The sequence below is a fragment of the Pongo abelii genome, chromosome 8 (genome assembly GCF_028885655.2).
Source record: "Pongo abelii isolate AG06213 chromosome 8, NHGRI_mPonAbe1-v2.0_pri, whole genome shotgun sequence".
Taxonomy (NCBI): domain Eukaryota; kingdom Metazoa; phylum Chordata; class Mammalia; order Primates; family Hominidae; genus Pongo; species Pongo abelii.
Genome location: NC_071993.2, coordinates 18140191 through 18162257, shown reverse-complemented (window position 1 = coordinate 18162257; position 22067 = coordinate 18140191). Strand labels below are relative to the sequence as shown.

At 38.7% G+C, this 22067-nt stretch overlaps 1 protein-coding gene across 3 annotated transcripts in view; it reads right to left on the bottom strand.

Moving 5' to 3' along the window:
• Nucleotides 1-10915: 10915 nt before the first annotated feature.
• SLC39A12 (solute carrier family 39 member 12) overlaps nucleotides 10916-22067 on the bottom strand; it is an 84499-nt gene continuing 73347 nt past the window's right edge. For all 3 annotated transcript variants that reach the window (XM_002820569.3, XM_009245158.2, XM_002820570.3), the window contains one exon: nucleotides 10916-11498. In XM_002820569.3, coding sequence (XP_002820615.2) covers nucleotides 11370-11498 — 129 coding nt within the window. In that variant the 3' untranslated portion in view covers nucleotides 10916-11369. The remainder of the gene's footprint in view (nucleotides 11499-22067) is intronic.

The following is a 22067-nucleotide window of genomic DNA, read 5'->3' as shown; positions in this document are numbered from 1 at the left end:
GATCTGCAGGGATGTTATCTCTTTTATTTCTGATATTACTAACTTGTGTCCTGTTTCTTTTTTTTTTTTTCTTAGTTAACCTCACCAGAGATTTATATTGCTCAAGAACCAACTTTTGGTTTCTTTGATTTTCTCCATTAATTTCCTGTTTTAAATTTCAGTTTCTCTTTTATTATTTTCTTCTGCTTAACTTTGTGTTTATTTTTTCTTTTACTAGTTTCCTAAAGTAGAACCATAGATTGATTTTTGACCTTTCTTTTTTTTCTAATAGATTAAGATGATAATTTCTAAGTACTACTTTCACACATCTCACAAATTTTAATAAGTTGTATTTTCATTTTTATTTAATCAAAATACATTAGTTTCTCTTGAGATTACTTCCTTGATTCATGTGTTACTTAGAAATGTGTTGTTTAATCTCTATTTGAGGATTTTCCAGCTATCTTTCTATTACTGATTTCTAGTTTAATTCCACTGTGATCTGAGAATAGACATTATATAACTTTTATTGTTTTAAATTTGTTAAGGTGTGTTTTATGGCCCATAATGTAGTCTGTGTTGGTAAACGCTCTGTGTGTGCTTGAGAACAATGTATATTCTGCTGTTGTTGGATGAAGATGAAGTAGTCTATAGATGTCATTAGATCCAATCGACTGATGGTGTTGTTCAGTTCAACAACGTCTTTACTGATTTTCTGCCTGCTAGATCTATCAATTACTATTTATTTCTTCTATCTACTGATAGAGGCCAACTGAAGTATTCAACTACAATAGTGGGTTAATCTATTTTTCCTTGCAGTTTTATTAGTTTTTGGCTCACATATTTTGGCACTCTGTTGTTAGGCACATACACATTAAGAATTATTATGTCTTCTTGGAGAACTGACTCTTTTATTATCATGTAGTACTCCTCCTTATCCTTGACAATTTTCCTTTCTCTGAAGTTTTCTTTGTCTGAAATTAATATAGCTACTCCAGCTTTCTGGTCATTAATGCTAGCATAGAGTATCTCTTTTGTTTTTATTTCTCTTAAAGTAAAATATACATAAAATAGAGTTTACCATTTTAACCATTTGGAAGTGTACAGTTCAGTGGTGTTAAGTACATTCACATCATTGTGTAGCCATCACCACCATCCATCTCCACAATGTTTCGCTATCTGAAACTGAAACTTTGTACCCATTTTCCCCTTCTGCAATCCCTGACAACTACCATTCTATTTTCTATCTCTGTGAATTTGACTACTCTAGATACCTCACATATAGGGAGTCATGCAATATTTGTCCTTTTGTGTCAGTTTATTTCACTGAGTATATCTTCACAGTTCACCCATGTTATAGCATTTGTCAGAATTTTATTCCTTTTTAAGACTGGATAATATTCTTTTGTATGTATACACCATTTTTTTTATTGTATTCATTGATTCAGTGAAAATTTTTCACCTTTTTGCTGCCGCAAATATGCGATATGAACATTGGTATACAAATATCTGTTTGAATCCCTGATTTCCAAATTTTGGGGTACATACCCAGGAGTGGAATGTCATCCTTTTAATTTTAAATGTAATTAATGCATTAAATTTTTTATGTAGAAATGGTGTCTTGCTATATTGCCCAGGCTGGTCTTGAACCCCTGGCCTCAAGAGATCCTCGTGCCCTGGTCTCTCAAAGGACTGGGATTATAAACGCGAGCCACCACACCCAGCCCCTTTTAATTTTAATGTTAAATATGTGTCTTTATATTTAAACTGGCTTTCTTTATATAGTTGGGTCTTAGTTTTTGTATCCACTTTGACAATATCCTGTCTTTTAATTGATGTATTTAGACGATTGGTGTTTAAAGTGATTCATACAGTTGATTTAATATCTATCACATTTGTTACTGTTTTCTATTCATGGTCTTTTTTTTTTACTTGTTTTGTTTTGGTCTTCCACTTTTTTCTGCATTCTCTGGTTTAAATTGACCATTTTGTATGCTTCTATTTTTTCTACTCTGTTAGCATATCAAACTTCATTTAAAAATTTTTTTAGCAGTTGCTCTTGATTTTGCAATATACATTTACAACTAATCCAAGTCCTCTTTCAAATAACACTGCATCCCTTCCCATGTAGGGCAAGTACCTTAACAGAGTACTCCCAATTTCTCTTCCCATTCCTTATAACACTGCTGCCATTCATTTCAACTACCTGTAAACAATAATTACCAAATACAGTTTTGATATTATTTTAATTAAATGGTTATCTATTAGACCAATTAAGAATAAGAAAAATAAAAAATGTTATTGTATCTTCATTTATTCCTTCTTTAGTGCTCTTCCTTTCTTTATGTAGATGCAACTTTCTACTTCATTTTCTTTCTGAAGAATTTATATTTAACACTTCTTGCAAGGCCAGTCTACTGACAATGAATTCCCTCAATTTTTGTTTGTCTGAGAGAGTCTTCATGTCTCCTTTACTTTTGAAAAATAATTTCTTTAGGTGGAGAATTAGAGATTGGTGGCTTACATCCCTTGAAACGTTAAATATTTCATGCCACTCTTTTTGATTGCATGGTTTCTGAAGAGAAGGCCAATATAATTCTTATTTTTTTCCTTGCTCCTGCAAAGGAAGGTAAAAATATTTTTCTGTTGGCTTCTTTCAATGTATTTTCTTTGCCTTTTTCTGCAGCTTGAAAATGGCATGGTTAGGTGTACATTTTTTGGTATTTCTCCTGCTTGGTGTTCTCTGAGCTTTCTAGATATGGGGTTTCATGTCTATTATTAATTTTGGAAAATTTTAACTCATTATCGCTTCAAATGGTTACTGTTCTTTTTTCTTTCTTCTCCTTCACATTCCCATTATGTGCATGTTACACCTTTTCTAATTGTTCTACAGTTCTTCAATATTCTATTTTGTCTATTTTATTCTTTTTTCTCCTTGTATTTCAGTTTGAGATGTTTCTATTGACATTTCTCCAAGTTCAATGATTCTTTCATTGGCCATGTCCAGTCTATTGAGGAGGCTTTCAAAGGCATTCTTCATTTCTGTTCCAGTGTTTGGGATTTATGGCATTTCCCTCTTCCATCCTTCCCTCCCTCCCTCCGTCCCCTTCCTCCGTTCCTCCTCTCTTTCTTTCTCTTTCTGTTTCTTTCTCTTTCCCTGTCTCTCTCTCTCTCTCTCTGTGTCTCTGTCTCTCTCTCAGGCTGGAGTGCAGTGGCATGATCACGGCTTACTGCAGCCTCGACCTGCCACGCTTAAGCAGTCCTACCACCTCAGCCTCCAGAGTGGCTGGGACCACCGGCACATGTCACCATGTGCAGCTAATTTTTGAATTGTTTGTAGAGATGGGATCTCACCACATTGCACAGGCTGGCCTCGAACTTTTGGGCTCAAGTGATCCTCTCACCTCAGCCTCCCAAAGTACTGGGATTATAGGGCATGAGCCACCACACCCAGTCCTTTTGTTCTCTTAAAAGTTTCTACCTCTCTGCTTACATTTTCCATTCATTCTTGCATGGTGTCCACTTTTTCCATTAGAGGCTTTTATCTTTCAGTCATAGTCATAGCTGTTTTAAATTACTGGCCTGATAATTCTAACATCTTTGCCATATCTTAGTCTGGTTCTGATGTTTGCTCTGTATCTTCAAACTATGTTTTTTGTCTTTTAGTATGCCTTGTAATTTTATGTTGAAAGCCAACACGATACACAAAATGAAAGGAACTGAGGTACTAGTCCTTTATCTGTCCAGGGGTTAGGCTATAATTAGTGTTTGCTGGAGCTGTAGTTGTCAGAGGCTAAAATTTCCTCTGGTATCCTTGTTCTTCTCTCCCATGTTGTCTTTATATTTCTCCGAGATGCCTCTTCTGAAATCACATGTGAGATGCACAGTGCTTACAGTTGCATGGCCTTGTTATTATACAAGAGCTCTGTTGATGTGTTGATAAGGTGTAGGGGAGGGGAAGTGTTCTAAAATCCTATGATTAGGGCTCATCCTTTTCATGAGCCCGTGTCCCTGGGCTGTGACCTCAGTTTTTATTTTCCCTCTCTTAGGTAGACAGAAAGGTTAGGGGGAGCTGGAGTTGGGCATTTCTCTTTTTCCAGGCTGGCAGTCTCTGGTATTTTTATCAAATAGGCTCTGGTAAAATGGCTTCTTTTGAGGGCAGATCTTGTTAAGAACAGAATGCTCTGGTGTATTTCCAAATGGCTACTTTCCCCCTCCCCATGCCAGAAGCACAGGGTGATTTTTCTGCAGTCTTCACTGTGAGAACCTGGTAGGGCTCCTGGAGGTAAAAATCATGCACGTGAGGGTCCTCCATGCAAAACTGGGCCATCCTAGGGTTTTAGCTCTCAAACTTCTCTACAGTATGATTTGAGCAATTAATCAATGCCAATCTAAGTTTTTTCTACCTTGTTACTGGATACTGGTCCTGGGTCCTGCAGTGTTTTCTGCTCCTGGGCTTCTGCTTTGGTAAGTTGCAGTTCTCTGTATCTGTCTCTTACATTTTGAGGCCAACAATTTACTCTGCGACCTTTGCTCTCTGAAGGACCTTAGAAGAATTGTTGCTTTTTGGTGTGTTTGACTTTTTTCTTCTAATGATTTCTAAGCTCCTTACATGTCAGACTGGAATCCAGAAGTCCCATATGGCAGATTTTTGAACACATAGGCGACTTCACTCATTATCTTTTTGAAATTTTAGGTTGTTTAATAATGGCCCAATCTTCCAGAGTTCTTACATATTTTTTTTAATTTATTTTACTCGTTTCTTATTTCCAAAGCTAAATATAACATAGCGGTGCCAAAAATAATGAAATATAGGTTGTTTTTTAAAAAAGCAAAATTGTGTCATTTAAATTCCACCCCTTAGGAAATATTATGAACATTTTAGTGTATAGTCTTCCAGAAAATTTTCAATATGGATATATATGTAGTATATCATACTGTATATTCACAACGATGGAATTGTATGCTCAGTTGGTAAATTGCTTTTTTACTCAATGGGTCGTGAATACTTTTTAAACTATAAATATTTGAAATATTTACTCACAATACAGGATTTTATTCTTCCAAGAATATTAGTAGGGATCCCTTGGAGACTTCTACAGGAAGAGAAGGGAGAGACCAAGAAATTAGGGCCCTGATTTCCATTCCTTGGCTTTTACCAAGGCAGTTTTAAGAGCATCTGTGCAGATTCCACACAAGTTTTTCTGTAATAAAAAGGTCTTATTGCTTAAAATATAAACCTATATACTGAAAGCTGCTGCTCTGTATGTAGATTTCTCATCTGTAGCGTCATTCTCAGGAGCTGAAGGGCATTCTGTGTGAGGTTTACTTTTGACGTTTACGTAACCCTATCATCCATCATTCAAGTTGCTTTCAGCTTGATTGTCACTTTTTTAGAAGCGTCATTCTGTTGTAGACATAGTTACGTGTCTTCTTGGTTTGTGTCATCTACAAAGGTAATAGCCATGTTCTCTCCGTTGGGTCCAGTCTGTTGAGTTTGTTGAAGAAAATGAACCTAAAGAGAGAGTGACCCTTAGTGACACTTTCTAGTTTGCAGTCCTTAACCTAGGTTTTAAAAATATAATTCTTCAAATATTTATGCTGAGGAGAATCCCAAGGGCTTTAATGTTTGGGAATATTCCTCCTTTAGAAAGTTCATTAGTTTCCCAGCTGGGCGTGGGGGCTCATTTCTGTGATCCCAGCACTTTGGGAGGCTGAGGCTGGCATATTACCTGAGGTCAGGAGTTCGAGACCAGCCTGGCCAACATGATGAAACCCTGTCTCTACTAAAAATACAAAAATTAGCCGGGGTCGTGGCGGAAGCCTGTAGTCCCAGCTATTCAGGAGGCTGACGCAGGAGAATTGTTTGAACCTAGGAGGTGGAGGTTGAAGTGAGCCGAGATCATACCACTGCACTCCAGCCTGGGTGACAGAGCGAGACTATCTCAAAAAAGAAAAAAGAAAAAGAAAAAAAGAAAGTTCATTAGTTTCCTAAGGCTGCTGTACAACCAGTAACCACAAACTGGTAACTTCAAACAGCAGAAATGTATTCTCACAATTCTTGAGGCTTAACATCCAAAATCCAGGTGTCAGCAGGGCCAGGCTTCCTCTGCAGGCACTAGGGAAGGATCCTTCCTTGCCTCTTCCTAGCTTCTGGTGGTTACTGGCAATCTCTGGCATTCCTTGGCTTATAGCTGCATCATCCAATCCTCTGCCTCTGTCCTCCGCTGGCCATCTTCTCTGTGTGTGTGTCCTCTCCTCTTCTTACAAGGACACCAGTCATATTGGATTTAGGGTCCACCCAAAACCAATACAATCTCATCCAACCTTAACTAATTATATCTGCAGAGGCCTTATTTCCAAATAAGGCTGCATTCTGAGGTTCCAGCTGGACATTAATTTTGGGGAAATACTATTCAACCTACTGTACTAATGGCTTCTACAAGAATAACAGAACCTGCCATAAGCTGTGTGCTATTTGATGTGCAGTGGATGAACCACTCCTTCCACTGGGAAGAGAGTCCTTAGTTCAGGATTGAATGGCCTGTATTCAGTGAGATCTTAAAGGATCATCTAGTCTAATCTCCCATTTTTCAGAGGAGGAAGTGGAAGCCTGAAAACTCACAGACAGTTGCTGCTAGATCTGGAGCTAGCACTTCTGATCATTTTCTTTACCATCCCATTAATCAACAATTAGAAAACCCAGAAGGCAACGCAAAAACTTACTGCATAGGTTGCAGGTCCCGATAGGGGGATATTAACATGAACTGGAATAGTAAAAGTAACCTCAGATGACTGAGACCTTATAGGTGAGAAGGCTTGATTGAGCAGGACCAGGGAAGATTGTAAAGATTAAGATTGCTGGACTAGAATTCAGAGATCTAGAATTTAGTCTTAGGTAAACTCCTTTCCAGAGATAAGAGCTTAGGTAGTAATTCAGACTCGCTGAACCCCAGTTTCTCTATGCAGAAGGGGTGGGAGGTAGAGATTAGTATAACAGACTCTGGAGCTTACTTCAGCTCTGTAAATTTGAGCAAGTTAATTGACCTTTCTGGGCCTCAATTTCTTCGTCTGTAAAATGGAATTGAAAACCGCATTACACCTATAATCACAGGGTTCTTAGAATTAAATGACTCTCATAAAGCACTGTTAGCAGTATCTGGTATATAATAAGTGCTATAAAAATACTTGCTATTACATCACCAATATAAATCAAAGAGTTGGATTAAATCTCTGAAGCTGGTTCCAGGGCTAGCACTATGTGATACTGTGGGCTGTCTATGATCACTCTACATACCCTGAAATTTAATGGAAATGCTGAGACCGTGAGACCCAGTGAGCAGACGCCCTGTTTACCTTGATGGTGTTAGACTCTTTTCAGAGGTGGTTTGATTTCCTCAGCAGGTGCATTGCTAATAGGAGAAATTAGTTGAACTGCTTTTTGTCTTCCCTGAGTTGAAATCAAACTGTGACAATAACAATGACCTCAGATAGTTTCTTCTCTGTGAGTCTCCATTATTCAGCCTTAGAAGTGTAACTGGAGTGGAACATAATGGATTTTCAGTTGTTACGAGAGATAAAGAAGAAGAGAGAGGGGCTCATGCTGCTTGTAAGCCTGGAAGAATGGGCAGAATGGGGCACACCAGAGGGGGCCCCCATGTCTCCAGCTCTGGAAGTTGAGTCAATATGAAAAAACATTCAGGACAACTTCAAAGGGCTGGTGGGAGCTGGTTTGGAGACCTTATTGAAGATTGCAGTTATATAAAAAGGTCTGGTCTCCATTTTCCACCAAGAAAAAAAAAAAAGTCTCATTGACCAAAGGTACAGCACTGAGAGGTAAACTGTGAAACTGTGATGAAAGAAGGGAGGACCGATGGTGATGATGATGATGTTAGTGATAACAAATTAACATTTATTGAGCCACTAGTATTTTCCAGGCACAGTGCTAAGTGCTTCACGAGCAGTATCCCATATTGACCTTACCAGAATTCTGTGAGGGAGGGTCTCTTTTTAGCCCTATTTTACATAAGAAGAAACTGTTGTTCTAAGAAGTTACAAGGCTATTAGGCAGTGTAGCTGGGATTTGAACCAAAATTGTAGTTTAGAGTCTGAATTCTTAATGACTGCCTAGAACCTAACTGATTAGTGCCGTCTACCCAAGTGGTTAGTAGCCTCATGACCCAGCCCTTCCTTTCCAGTTTAGGTGGGGAAATGAAATTGTAAATGTGCAGAACCCAGAGAGGTGTGTCTCATAAGAAGAGGCACAGTCTCACCTCCAAATCTGGGTTCTGGGAAGTGGGGGAGGGATTTGTAGTGACCACAATTGATGGACACGTTTATCTAAGACTTCTGTCCTGTCCAGCATAAAGCAGTGGAACCAGCTTCCCAGGCTCTGCTCTCAGCACTACAGAAACATGGGCCAATTCCCCATCCCTAAAGATGGCCCTGTCTATGGATGATAGATGTTCACATAAGATTTCTGTGTGATATGCTCTTTGATTTTTCTCCAGAAGCATTTCTAGTTCAGAGAAAGAAATAACAATGACAAGTCAATCACCAAGTCGAAATACAGTGGAATGCTAAGTTTAAGCCTGGGAAACATAAATACCCGAATGCTATTGAGAAATCTGGTTTCAAGGAAAACACCATTCACCCCAAAGATCAGTGAGTAACACATAACTTAAATAGCTTAAAGCGATGACGCTATGGAGAGTCAAATTTAGACTCTGCACATATTTAGAAAGAAAATAGTTGCCATCATCCTTTTATTCTTGCCACTCAGTTTTGAGGAATAGTGATTTTCTAGCAATTCTAAGTCTGCTTGTGACTGGAGGTCCATCTCAGGCTAGGGTTTGTTATCTGGAACCTGAACTCCTTGGAAGAACACAAAACCAGCGATAAGGCAGAGGAGGGGAGAGATGGTGATCTAGAAAGGTGTCCCCAGGGTCCAAGGCAGCACACTGCTCTTCAAATGACTTCTGCAGATGACCACAGGTTTCTGCTTACAATAAAGGCACTTTAGTGATAGGCTTGCAAACACCCACTGACGATGTCCTCCTAAATCCTCTGACAGCTCACTTCCTTTAGGTCTCTCTGCATACTATTTCCAACCTCAGCAGGGGGTTAAACTTAACTTCCTCTAACTTGAAGGTGAGCAGCTCATACCAAGAATTTTAATTTAGCCAGCTCTAAATGACTCCAAACTTGAACTTGGAACAAAGTCGTCCATCAGAACTTTTCTAATTAAAATGGCATAAATTAATGCTTAATGTCAAAATCAGAACCTGGTCATAGAAACCCAAACACAGACAGTGCCAAGTATTTTGACCTCCACACCATGCTGACCTGTACAAAGAGATTTTTGTTCAGCTGCAGTTTATCCTCTTAAAAATTAAGGGCAAAGCTCTATGTGTCAAATCTGCTTACCTTTTAGGGAAAATATGAATATGAAAAAAACTGCTGCATGGAGTCCTAATCCAATAATTCCTGGGATTGATCTGATGTCCCATGGCAAGAAGACAAAGAAAAGGGAGTTTTAGCCCAGGAGCTCGCATCTAGCACGTGGTTTGTAGATGTGTTAGCCTACTTACTCAAAAGCACATGACTTGACTCTTGGGCAACAGAGGTGTGTGCCTAAACTTTCTTGAAGCCAAGTAGGCCCAACATCTATCACACCAGTGGTACTGAGTGGTGCCCCATCCAGCAGAAGCAGCATCACATGGAAGTGGTTCAAAATCAAGGTCACAGGCCTCACTTCAGACCTACAGAATCAGAATAGAGGGATGGAGCCCAGCAATCTGTGTTTTTGTTTAGTTCTTGAGATAGGGTCTTGCTCTGTTGCCCAGGCTGGAGTGCAAAGGTATGACCATAGCTCACTGCAGCCTTGAACTCGTGAGCTCAAACAATCCTCCCACCTCAGCCTCCCTAGTAGCTAGGAGTACAGGTATGCACCACCACACTTGGCTAACTTTTTTTTTTTTGGTAGAGTTGAGGTCTTGCTATGTTGTCCGGGCTGGTTTCAAACTCCTGGTGGTCTCAAATGATCTTCCTGCCTTGGCCTCCAAAAGCATTGGGATTACAGGCATGAACCACCACGCTTGGCCAGTCTGTGTTTTTCATAGATAAGTATTCTGGTTAATTCTTGTTTGTGCCAAAGTTTTAGAACTATTGCACTATCCATTGATGATGCATGGCCTTTGCTTAAATTAAGCTCTAAAGACAACTGGAGAAGAAATCCACCTCATTTTGAAATCAAAGAAAGGTAGTTGAAAAAAAATATTGTGTTTGGGTAGGGCATAGCAAAAAACAAACAAACAAAAACAAGCAAACAAACAACAACAACAACAAAACCTACTGGTAAGAGATAGGAGAGATGTTTTTGACTGAGCACCATGAGTCATTTTGGCAGTAAAATGGGCTTTTTTCCCTTGTCAAGACATATCACTTAAAAAATAAGAAAAATATAAGGCATCTGTTTTCTAAGAAAAATTTCTAAAGCCAGGGTTATTTTCTGTCTTAATACTTTTGCTAGGTTATCAGTAAATTGCATGTACATTTCATGAACTTACCTACTGAAATCCTGTTCAGGATTCTGTTTCCTCAGAAAGAAGATAAAATATATCTCATGTGTTAGTGAGATTATTCCCATAAATATCCTCTGTTAAATCTGAGAGAGTTTAGCCATTCATTTACTGCCTGACTCCAGTTTTGTTATTTTAAAAACGTTAAACTTCGTCTTGTGTTTCCAGCTCCCCTTCCCTGGAACAGATTTCATTTGATGACTTACATAGAAGAATGCTGACATGTTATCCTTTAGGTCTCCCAAGATGGCTTGTTCACGAGCGCTCTAGAGTCAGTGGGTGAACTATATATTGTTTTTTTAAGCGATGACTCAGAATCTGACATCCAGTAACAGAAGGTAATAAAAACCACCATATTAAAACTAGTCTTTATTACATTTGCTTGTCACTTAACTTGCTTATAGTTTATAATTGCACAGGGAAAAAAAATTAACATCAAAGAAGTTGCAGTTGATTTTATCCCAACAGGCATCTGTACACTTTAAATGCTACAAACATTCTTTCTTAGGGAAAAAATCTATTTTTTAAAGTTTACTAAAATTCATGCAGTATTTACTAACTACTTTTTAAAAAGCAAGAGTTTCATCATGGTGTTGGAAACCAAAGACAAAATTTCAATTAAGGACAGTCTGATATTCATATGTTTCCAAAAATAAAACTGCATTATAAAATTAATAAGTTAATGAATTGAAAGAGACACGCTTTGCCTAAGATAAAAAATCCTTAATTTAAAAATCACTATAGAGTGCAATGAAAGAAACAAAGTAAGACTATATAAATGCATTTTTGAAAGAGGTTGAAGATCCTAACTTATATTTTAATATTTTGCTCATATATAGCCAAGAGCAGGAGAGAAAGCCAACCTAGGATCAATCCAAAGTTTTGCAGGAGAAACATCATCCAGGGTCGTTGTGTTTGAACATGAGTCATTTCAGGAAGCTAAAAAAAGAATAAAAAACCAGAATAAGATCCAGATATATTCAACTGCTGGGAAAAGCTTGGTGGGAAAACATGAGCGACTGTTATTCAGAACTTAATAACCTTTAAAATTCCCAAAACAGTTACAAAATGCTGAATACCTACTCTACCGTGACTTTGAAATGTAAGCTAAAATTAAGCCATTTGATTGTGGTTATGAGGATCCCGGGATTGGCAAAGTTTTTTTTTTTTTTCTTTTTCTTTTGAGGCAGGGTCTTTGCTCTGTCACCCAGGCTGGAACGCAACGGCTGCAATCACATTTCACCACAACCTCCTGGGCTCAAGCGATCCTCTCACCTCAGCATTCCAGGTGTACGCCACCACACCCAGCTAATTTTTGCATTTTTTGTAGAGATGGGGTTTCCCCGTATTGCCCAGGCTGGTCTCGAGCTCCTGGACTCAAGCAACCTGCCTGTTACGGCCTTCCAAAATGCTGGGAATTACAGGCATGAGCTGCTGCACCTGGCCTTTCGTAGCAGTCTTAAAATGACATAGTTACCAACCAAAAACAAACCCAACTCTTACTTTTCAGAAAATGTTTAAATGTGAAGTAGATAATGCATGAAAATTATTATTTTGGACAGTTCTATTAGGTTTATAAAACTACTATATGCACAGGTTGATATAAGGCATATATGCATATATGACCAAGCATATATACACATATGTGGGGGGAGGGAGGAAGAAAAGGAGAGAGAGAGGGATGACTAAGGTCTTCCTGATCTTTAGAACAGTAAGGACATTATGTCCTGTGGCTACATATATATATGTATATATATGTATATATGTATATACATATACATATATACACACATATATATGGTGTGTGTGTGTGTGTGTGTGTGTGTGTGTGTGTGTGTATATATAAAATTTATTTTTTTTGAGACAGAGTCTCACTCTATCACCCAGGCTGGAGTGCAGCAGTGGGATCTTGGCTTACTGCAATGTCTGCCTCCCGGGTTCAAGCAATTCTCCTGCATCAGCCTCCTGAGTAGCTAGGACTACAGGCATGTGCTGCCACACTCGGCTAATTTTTGTATGTTTTGGTAAAGACAGAGTTTCACTGTGTTGACCAGGCTGTCCTGTGGCTATATTTTATTCTCAGAGAAACACATGGCAACTATTTGATGTTTGTGAAATGGCCTAACACCATTTAGAGGGAAGGGTTCACTCACGCATCTATGTGAAGTGCCCCAAGGTGTATTTGTCTCAAATTATTTCAAAGCCCTCACCCTGAGAAGGTCAGAGCAAGCATACGTCTTTCATTACACAGTCATTTCCATTGGGACACAGGCTCGTGTCAACAAGGATTGGAGATTTAACTCAATCTTGCCATTTTGGGCCAGATAATCCTTCATTGTGAGACCCCTCTCCTGTCCATTAGAGGATGTGTAGCAGTATCTCTGGCTCCTACTAGATGTCAGTTGCGTCTCTGTCCCCAATCATGGCAACCAAAAATGCCTCCAGACATAGTCAAATTTTCCCTGGGGGATAAAAATCACCTCCAGTAGAGAACGACTCAGATTATTTTTTCAGTCAAATGAATGATCAAGGACTTTAGGTTTATGGCAATAGGTTTATGGCAATAGAAAATGGTTTGACACTTTTTTTTTTTTTTTTTTGAGATGGAGTTTCACTCTTATCGCCTAGGCTGGAGTACAGTGGCATGATCTTGGCTCACTGCAACCTCTGCCTCCTGGGTTATGGCGATTCTCCTGCCTCAGCCTCCCGAGTAGCTGGGACAATAGGCATCCACCACCATGCTTGGCTAATTTTGTATTTTTGGTAGAGACAGGGTTTTGTCATGTTGGCCAGGCTGGTCTTGAACTCCTGACCTCAGGTGATCCACCTGCCTTAGCCTCCCAAAGTGCTGGGATTACAGGCATGAGCCACCATGTCCGGCCAGGGTGACAGATTTTTAAGTACATGGAGAGGAGCACCCTGAATGCTCTGTTTGAGATATTTCTTCATCTTAGGTAGTTACTTCAATGGCATGAGGGTGGTTTACTATGACCTGCCATCTGACATCTTGGCATGGAGCAATGGACTCAAAGACAAAGTAGGATCCAGAACTGCTCTCCTGGGTGGACCATTTTAAACAAACTACATGCCCTTTTGGTGTCTTTATGCCATGTTTAAACATGTTATGCTTTAGAAAAATCTTATCTGATTCATCAATTATAAATTCAAAATGCCATTTTGGAAAATCTATGGAATGTGGATAAAACAGTCTATATTTTCAATTTTGTAGTAAAGTGACAGAAAAAAGCAGCTGAAACATTTGATTTTATGTTTTATACATTACATATATGTTTTAAATTACATTTATTTAATGTTTGAACTAGACGTAATTGTTGCAAGTTTCTCATACAGTTAACAATGGATTTATGATAAACTTTCCCCATTTCCTCGTATGTGGTGAATGAATATCTTTCATTTACTAGATGCCTTGGTATTAGTTCAACATTCAGAGTGTTTTGGTTTCTAAATGCCTTGATATTAATTCAACATCCACAGTGGACACGGCAGAATTGTAGATTAAGGCTTATATGTATAGGGAAGAAATGGTATTTGTTCTCAAAGAGCTTGCATTTGATGGTACTCTTGAGGGATTAACAAGGTACATACACTGGAATTTTCCAATACTTTTTTTTTCTTTTTTTTTTTATTCAGGGTCTCACTGTTGCCCAGGCTGGAGTGCAGTGATGTGATCATAGCTCACCGTAGCCTTGAACTCCTGGGCTCAAGCAATCCTCCCACTTCAGCCTCCTGAGTAGCTAAGAATGCAGGTGCATACTACCCTACCCAGCTAATTTTAAAATTTTTAGTAGAGACGAGGTCTTGCTATGTTGCCCAGGCTGATCTCAAACGCCAGGGCTCAACTGATCTTCCCACCTCAGCCTTCCAAAGTGTTGGGATTACAGGCATAAGCCACCACACTCAGGCCCAAAAACTTTGATTCTCAACAGTTTTCAGTATTTTTAAATAGTTTTGTCCAAAGCCAGACAACATAGGCCATCACCTTCCTTTGTCCCAGTAAGCTGCATCTCAAACTGCATCTGTGAGACACAATTATACTATCTGTGGTCATTTACAGGCTCAAACTTTGATTAATCTAATTTCCAAATACGGAATAAGACCTTGTGTAGTTCCCTCTCCTCCTCCTCCTCATTTTTCAAACAAGATTATTAATTATCTTTTATAAAACATGGCTGAATTAACAGCATATCCCATCTCTGTCCCTACTGCCACCTGGCTGTTCTTAGTCTTCGATAAAGTACACAGTAGAAGTGTTTTCTGGAAAGGTTTTGTTGGCAAAGACTTATAAAGTATATGTCATTTATTGAACCATCATGATTATTTTGAGTGGACTATTACGGAGAAAAGTATTTCAGGCAAGATAGAAGCATGGTAGTGAAAATGGTTCTGGTTCAAGAGATAGAATTTGAGATGACTTTTCAAATAATCAATATCTTCATGAACCTACATTTTAGAAAGCTCACTTTTGAATTTCCATCTTTGCCTCACACTTCCAGCAAGGGTCTTTGGCTGGGGAGAAGTAGATCCTAGATTAGGGTCGATTTAATCACCAAAATGTTTTAGGTACAAAAACACAGAGCTAGAATTAATATCTTATAAATTATAGCAGAATTTCAAGCTGTTTCTGGTAAATCCAAAACATGTCCCAACTATTTTTATTTATTTATTTATTTTTGAGACAGAGTTTCACTCTTCTCGCCCAGGCTGGAGTGCAGTGGCATGATCTCAGCTCACTGCAACCTCCCCGCCTCCCAGGTTCAAGCAATTCTCCTGCCTCAGCCTCCCAAGTAGCTGGGATTACAGGCACACACCACCACACCTGGCTAATTTTTGTGTTTTTAGTAGAGACTGGGTTTCACCATGTTGGCCAGGCTGGTCTTGAACTCCTGACCTCAGGTGATCCGCCCACCTTGGCCTCCCAAAGTGCTGGGATTACAAAATTGTCCCAAATTTTTAAAACATTTGTTCAATCTATTATTTTTCTCACTAGCCTAAGCTTATAGACCTGCTGCTTGCTTGGAGGATTTAATACCTACTGAATTGAATGTATCTTTTATGAGCGTCAGTGACCTTACTCCCACTGAGAAAATCAAGAATTCTTTATTCTTGCATATAGATGATGGCATTATCCACCAGAAAACACCATGAATATTTGCACAACTCCAGAGGCAACATTTACGTGGAATACAATGTCTTCAGGAGCTGCAACAGGCTCCTGCATTTTTTTTAATCAAAATAATGGACCCTATGATAACTTGCCATACAGTTAGCTGTGCCTTTTTTTTTTTTTTTCTTTTTTTGAGATGGAGTCTCACTCTGTTGCTAGGCTGCAGTGCAGTGGTGTGATCTTGGCTCACTGCAATCTCCACCTCCCGGGTTCAAACAATTCCCCCGTCTCAGCCTCCCAAGTAGCTGGGACTACAGACACGCACCACCACACCTGGCTAATTTTTTGTATTTTAGTAGAGAGGGGGTTTCATGATGTTGGCCAGGATGGTCTCTATCTCCTGACCTCATGATCTGCCTGCCTTGGCCTCCCAAAGTGCTGGGATTACAGGTGTGAGCCACTGCACCTGGCCCAGCTGTGCCTTCTAGCAGCACTTCTTTCCTGCCAGGTCTTTCAGGTTGTCCTGGCTACAAAGTCTTATGCAATGCTTATTTTATTTGTCTTTCATTTACGTCTATTTGTCACATCCTTTCTTATATATTTCCCCCCTTTCACTTCTCATAATCCTGCAAGTGATAAAACTATTCACTCCTTTCAGTTTTGAAGAAACATTAGCTCAGAGAGGATAACAGCTCACCCACAGTCACATTGTTGTGATGTCAGAAGGAGGACAAGAAACCAGGTTACCTCGTAACTGTAGTGAACATACAGAGAACTGCAAAGACCAACTCTCTATCTGAGATTCACCCTTTCTATCTGAAATTCATCCTTGTCTATTATGACCAAGGGCAAACTGGTCTAATTAGAAAAAAACGGAAAATATCAATGGTAGAAATGTCCTATTAAGCATAAAAATGTCACTGCACTTGATGAAAATTTGATAAAATACATGATGCAATCAATAATGAATTAGTTATCAATAATCAATAATCAACACTTAATAAATCAATAAACAATAACAGCAAACACACCAATAGAAAATCAGGCAAAAGATACCAAACAGGTAATTCAAGAGGAGGAAAATCAAATGGTCCAAAAAATTTTGGAAAAAGGTATAATCTATAATAATTTTTAGGTTGGGCATAGTGACTCACACCTGTAATCCCAGCACTTTGGGAGGCCTAGACTGGCAGATCACTTGAGGTCAACAGTTCAAGACCAGCGTGGCCAATATGGTGAAACGCAGACTCTATTAAAAACACAAAAATTAGCCAGGCATGGTGGCGGGTGCCTGTCATCCCAGCTACTTGAAAAGCTGAGGCAAGAGAATCATTTAAACCTGAGAGGCAGAGGTTGCAGTGAGCTGAGACTGTGCCACTGCACTGCAGGCTAGGCGACAAGAGTGAGACTTCGTTTAAAAAAAAAGAATATATATATACATATATATAATTTTTAAAATGCTGACTACAAGATGCCAACGATATAGTTATTAGGCTGCCTTTGTTGTAAAAGATATCATAGTACTGGTTCTATGTTTTCAAGGCAGACAATACGTGTTTGAAAAGACTTGGCCAGGCGCGGTGGCTCACGCCTGTAATCCCAGAACTTTGGGAGGCCGAGGCAGGCAGATCACGAGGTCAGGAGATTGATACTATCCTGGCTAACATGGTGAAACCCCATCTGTACTAAAAAAATACAAATAATTGGCCGGGTGTGGTGGTGGGCGCTTGTGGTCCCAGCTACTCGGGAAGCTGAGGCAGGAGAATGGCGTGAACCTTGGAGGCGCCACTGTGCTCCAGCCTGGGCGACAGAGCGAGACTCCATCTCAAAAAAAAAAAAAAAAGAAAGAAAAGACTAAGTTTGCAAGCTCATGGATATGGATAAACAGTGCAAATCAACATTTCAAAAAAAGTTTATCGAGATTCTCATCTGAAATAAAAGTTTCCATTTCAATTTCGGTGGCATATGTGAACTTTCCATGTTCACATGTAAATCAGTTTGGTGAGAAACCCAACTAAACCTGCTTTTGTGACAATACTTGGCTCTTTTTAGTATGATTATGGATGAACATATGAACCATAATATCTCTTGGATACCAAATACCAGAGAGTCCTACTGAAAGTCTTTCCAACAGCTACAAATACGAAATGCCAAAACTCAAACCCTATCTAATTACAGCTTTCCACCTTCTCTTAATCTCCATATATGTATATATTTTTTCCATCATTTTAGCCAGTAAATTTTGAAGGAAAATAAAGGTTCATATGAATTAATTTTCAAGAGTATTTATTTTGTTTTTTTGTTAGAAATTAAAAATTTTTGGCAAGAGTTTAAATGCCACCATTTTCCCTCTGCATTTTAAAAAAGAAAGAAAAATCCCTTCTTCCTCCAGGGCAGTTAAGTCCTGTTATTGAGCAATTTTACAGATCTTGATTTATACTCTAAGAGTAGAGGAGGGAAAATGATGAATACAGTATATTAACAATGACGTAAAGGTACAGAGAAAAAGGAGGACATTTTAGCAAAAGTGTCTTGCCCAGAGGTAGTGCTAAGAGAAATGTTCTTTAGATTTCTGCCAGAAACTTGGAAACCTTGAAGTAGAGAAGTAACTTCCTTTTTTACCACTATGTTTCACAAGTTGTCCAACTCAAATCAGTAGATGCAAAGAGTTGCTAGTCAAGTAGTTGTAGTTTTCTGGAAATAAAAAATCTTTAGCTAAAGTGCATCCCTTTGGTCTGCCATTGTTGAGTTCTGTTTTCAATTGTGAATCAAGGCACAGGTAAGAAATTCCTTAAAATGCAGCAGAGCCCACAAACTACGACTTAGCCACAGAGAATGGTCCTCGCAAGTTCTGTTACCTAATTGAAAACTATTTATGATGGCTAACTGCTAAGTAGCATTTCTGAACACTTTAGAAAGTGACATTAAGAAAATGTTTTGGGCTGGGCGTGGTGGCTCACGCCTGTAATCCCAGCACTTTGGGAGGCTGAGGCAGGCAGACCACGAGGCCAGGATATCATGACCATCCTGGCTAACACTGCGAAACCCCATCTCTACTAAAAAATAAAAATTAAAAAAAAAAAAGAAAAGGTTTTGGTGGGGCACAGTGGCTCATGCCTGTAATCTCAGCACTTTGGGAGGCTGAGGCGGGTGGATCACCTGAGGTCAGGAGGTCAAGACCAGCCTGATCGGTATGGTGAAACCCCGACTATTAAAAACACAAAAATTACAGGGGTGTGGTGGCAGGTGCCTATAATCCTAGCTACTCGGGAGGCTGAGGCTGGAGGATTGCTTGAACCCGGGAGGCAGAGGTTGCAGTGAGCCAAGATCACACCACTGCACTCCAGCCTAGGCGATAGAGCGAGATTCCATCTCAAAAAAAAAAAAAAAGAAAGAAAGAAACTGTTTTAAATTTGAGTCAATCCCTATATCTGCCTTCCTAGTCAAGTCAAAGCTTTAAAATAAATACTCATGAAGAAAATTAGAAGAACCATCAGGAAAGAAAGCAGACAAATACCAGCATCTGGTCCTGTGTGATAACTGTATACTAGGGAGGACCTGTCACAAAGAAGGATGATCTATAAAACATCCTCTGGAACTCGTATTTTGTCCCTCTTTCTTGTACATCTAAGTTTCAGACTCTCATGACAAGCAAAGCCTTCTCTGTCCACTTCCATCTGTAACCTGAAACTGGTTTCCTGTTGGCATCACTAAAGACCCATTATCAAATATTTCAACATTTACCTTTATTCATGATTTATAAATATACACACTGAAGAAGAAAGATCAGCTTCCAATGCTTCCAAGATAAAGATGTCAAAGAGCTTTCACTGATAAAAATTTGCAATTCAAATATAGAAACAATATTCATTTACTGATGACATTTAGAGACGTCTCCTATGAAGGTAAGGTTGTACTTTAAGCATTTTTCTCTCTCAGGAATGCATAGCTTTTGGCATTATGAATGTTTAGAAGTGATTTGCTTCTCCATTCATAAAGTTCACTTAACTGATGTATGACATCTGTTTCCAAGAGGGATCCTAAAAGTCACTGTGCACACGGAGGCAGGTATACATTTGCATTGGATAAGCAGAACCATCCATGTTTGTTTCTAAGAATTGTGATAAAGAAGAAAACTCAGAAACTTATCTTGGGGGGCATCCTAATTATGTTTAATTTCTGGAGGAACACACATTCTGTGGGAGTCTCTAACTCCAGCCCATTTGTAAATGGCTTAGTTTGTCCTTGCAGAAGGCAGGCGTCTAAGAACAAAATGGAACTTGATGGTGCAAGTCACCATTTGGCTTACAAATGAGCAATTGCCACTCTCTCCTAACAAGTAAAGCTGATCAACTGAAAAACCAACAACTCTCTTTACATGCATCAGAGAAAGGTACACACTGTCTCAGACATTGGAGAGACAGCAGGTAGACTCAGACAATCACAACTTACTGGAGCAAAAGCCCAGTAGCAGAAACCTCTGCTAGAACCAGTCAGTGGAATGTTAAGAAAATCTGACTGCAATCAATGAATTGCTGAAAACTCAGCCTGGACAACTCTGAGTTTAAAATTCCGGAAGACCCAATCATAGAAGGCCCCCAGATTTTGTGAGTTTTACCTCCAGGAGCTCCACGGTTTCTCACAGTGAAAACTGGAGAAAAATCTTCTCATGCTTCTGGTAGAGGGAGAGGGAAAATAATCATTTTGAAATATACCAGAGCATTCTGCTCTTAACAAGATCTTCCCTCAGGGGAAATTGGTTAACCAGAACCTAACCTGTTGGGGTTTTATCAAAGCCTAATCCACCCGGGGAAGGAAAATACCCAATTTCAGCCCTTTCTAGCTATCCTATCTTACTTGGGGGAAGGGATAATGAGAAACACTGATGAAGTTCATAGTCCAAGGGCACAGGCTCACTGAAAGACTGAGATCTACCAAAGGACTATAGAGCCTTCCCCTTCCCCTACGTATTCCTTCTTACCACATTACTAATGGCCTATTTAGCACAACTCTGTTCACTCAGTACAACATGTTCACCTTTCAAATTACAAGACATATTAAAAGGCAAAAAACAGTTTAAAGAAACTGAACAACCATCAGAATCAAAATCAGATGTAATAGAAATGTTGAAATGATTGGACCAGGAGTTTTAAAATATTATGATTAATATGTTAAGGAACTTAATAAAAAAAGGACACAACATTCAAAACAGAAGGAAAATGTAAGCAGAAAAATGGAAATTATAAGAAAAACAAAAAATTAATGCTAGAGATTAAAAACACCGTAACAGAAATGAAGAATGTCTTTGATGAGCTAATTAGTAGATTAGAAATGGCTAAAGAGAGAATCTTTGAGCTTGAGGATTTTACAAAACAAACTTGAAAAACAGAAAAGCAGAGAAAAAAGGACTGAAAAAAGAAAACTAAACAGAATATCCAAGAACTTTGGGACAACTACAAAAGGCATAACATATTAGAAAGAGACAAAACACCAGAAGGAATATTTGAAACAATACTGGGAATTTCTCCAAATTAATGTCAAACACCAAATTATAGATATAGGAAGCTCCAAGAACATCAAGCAAGAGATATGCTTAAAAAAAACCCTACATCTATGTATATCGACTTTAAACTTCAGAAAATTTTGAAAGAAACCAGATGAAAAAAATATCTCACCTTTTAAGAAGCAAAGATGAAAAGTATCTGACTTCTCAGAAACCATGCAAGCAAGAAGGGGGTGAACTAAAATATTTAAAGTGTTAAGAGAAAAAACCCACCCACCGAAAATCCTGCACCCGACTAAATTATATTTCAAAAGTGAAGGAGAAATAAAGACTCTCTCAGAAAACAAAAATAGAGGGAATTTGTTTGTTGCCAGTAGCCATGCCTTCTGAGAAATGTTAAAAATTCTTCAGAGAGAAGGGAAACGACACTGGTCAAAAACTTAGATCTACATAAAACAGAATAGCACTCGAGAATGAATAAGGGAAGGTAAATAAAAACCTTTATTTTTCTTATTCTTAGTTGATCTAACAGGTTACAGTTGTTAATAATTACAATATTGGATTCAATTATGTATGCTCATGTGTAAGTGAAATGAATGAATATGTGATACGAGAGACAGGAGGGAAGAATTGGAAATATTTTATACAAGGTATTTGCACTACTTGTGAAGTAGTATACTATTTGAAAATAGACTTGGATTGGTTGTAAATGTATAATGCAACTCTAGCACAACCACTAAAATAAATTTTAAAAGAAGCATGATTTATATGCTAAAAATAAGAGAACCATTGTGGAAGTCAGTGTGGCGATTCCTCAGGGATCTAGAACTAGAAATACCATTTGACCCTGCAATCCCATTACTGGGTACATACCCAAAGG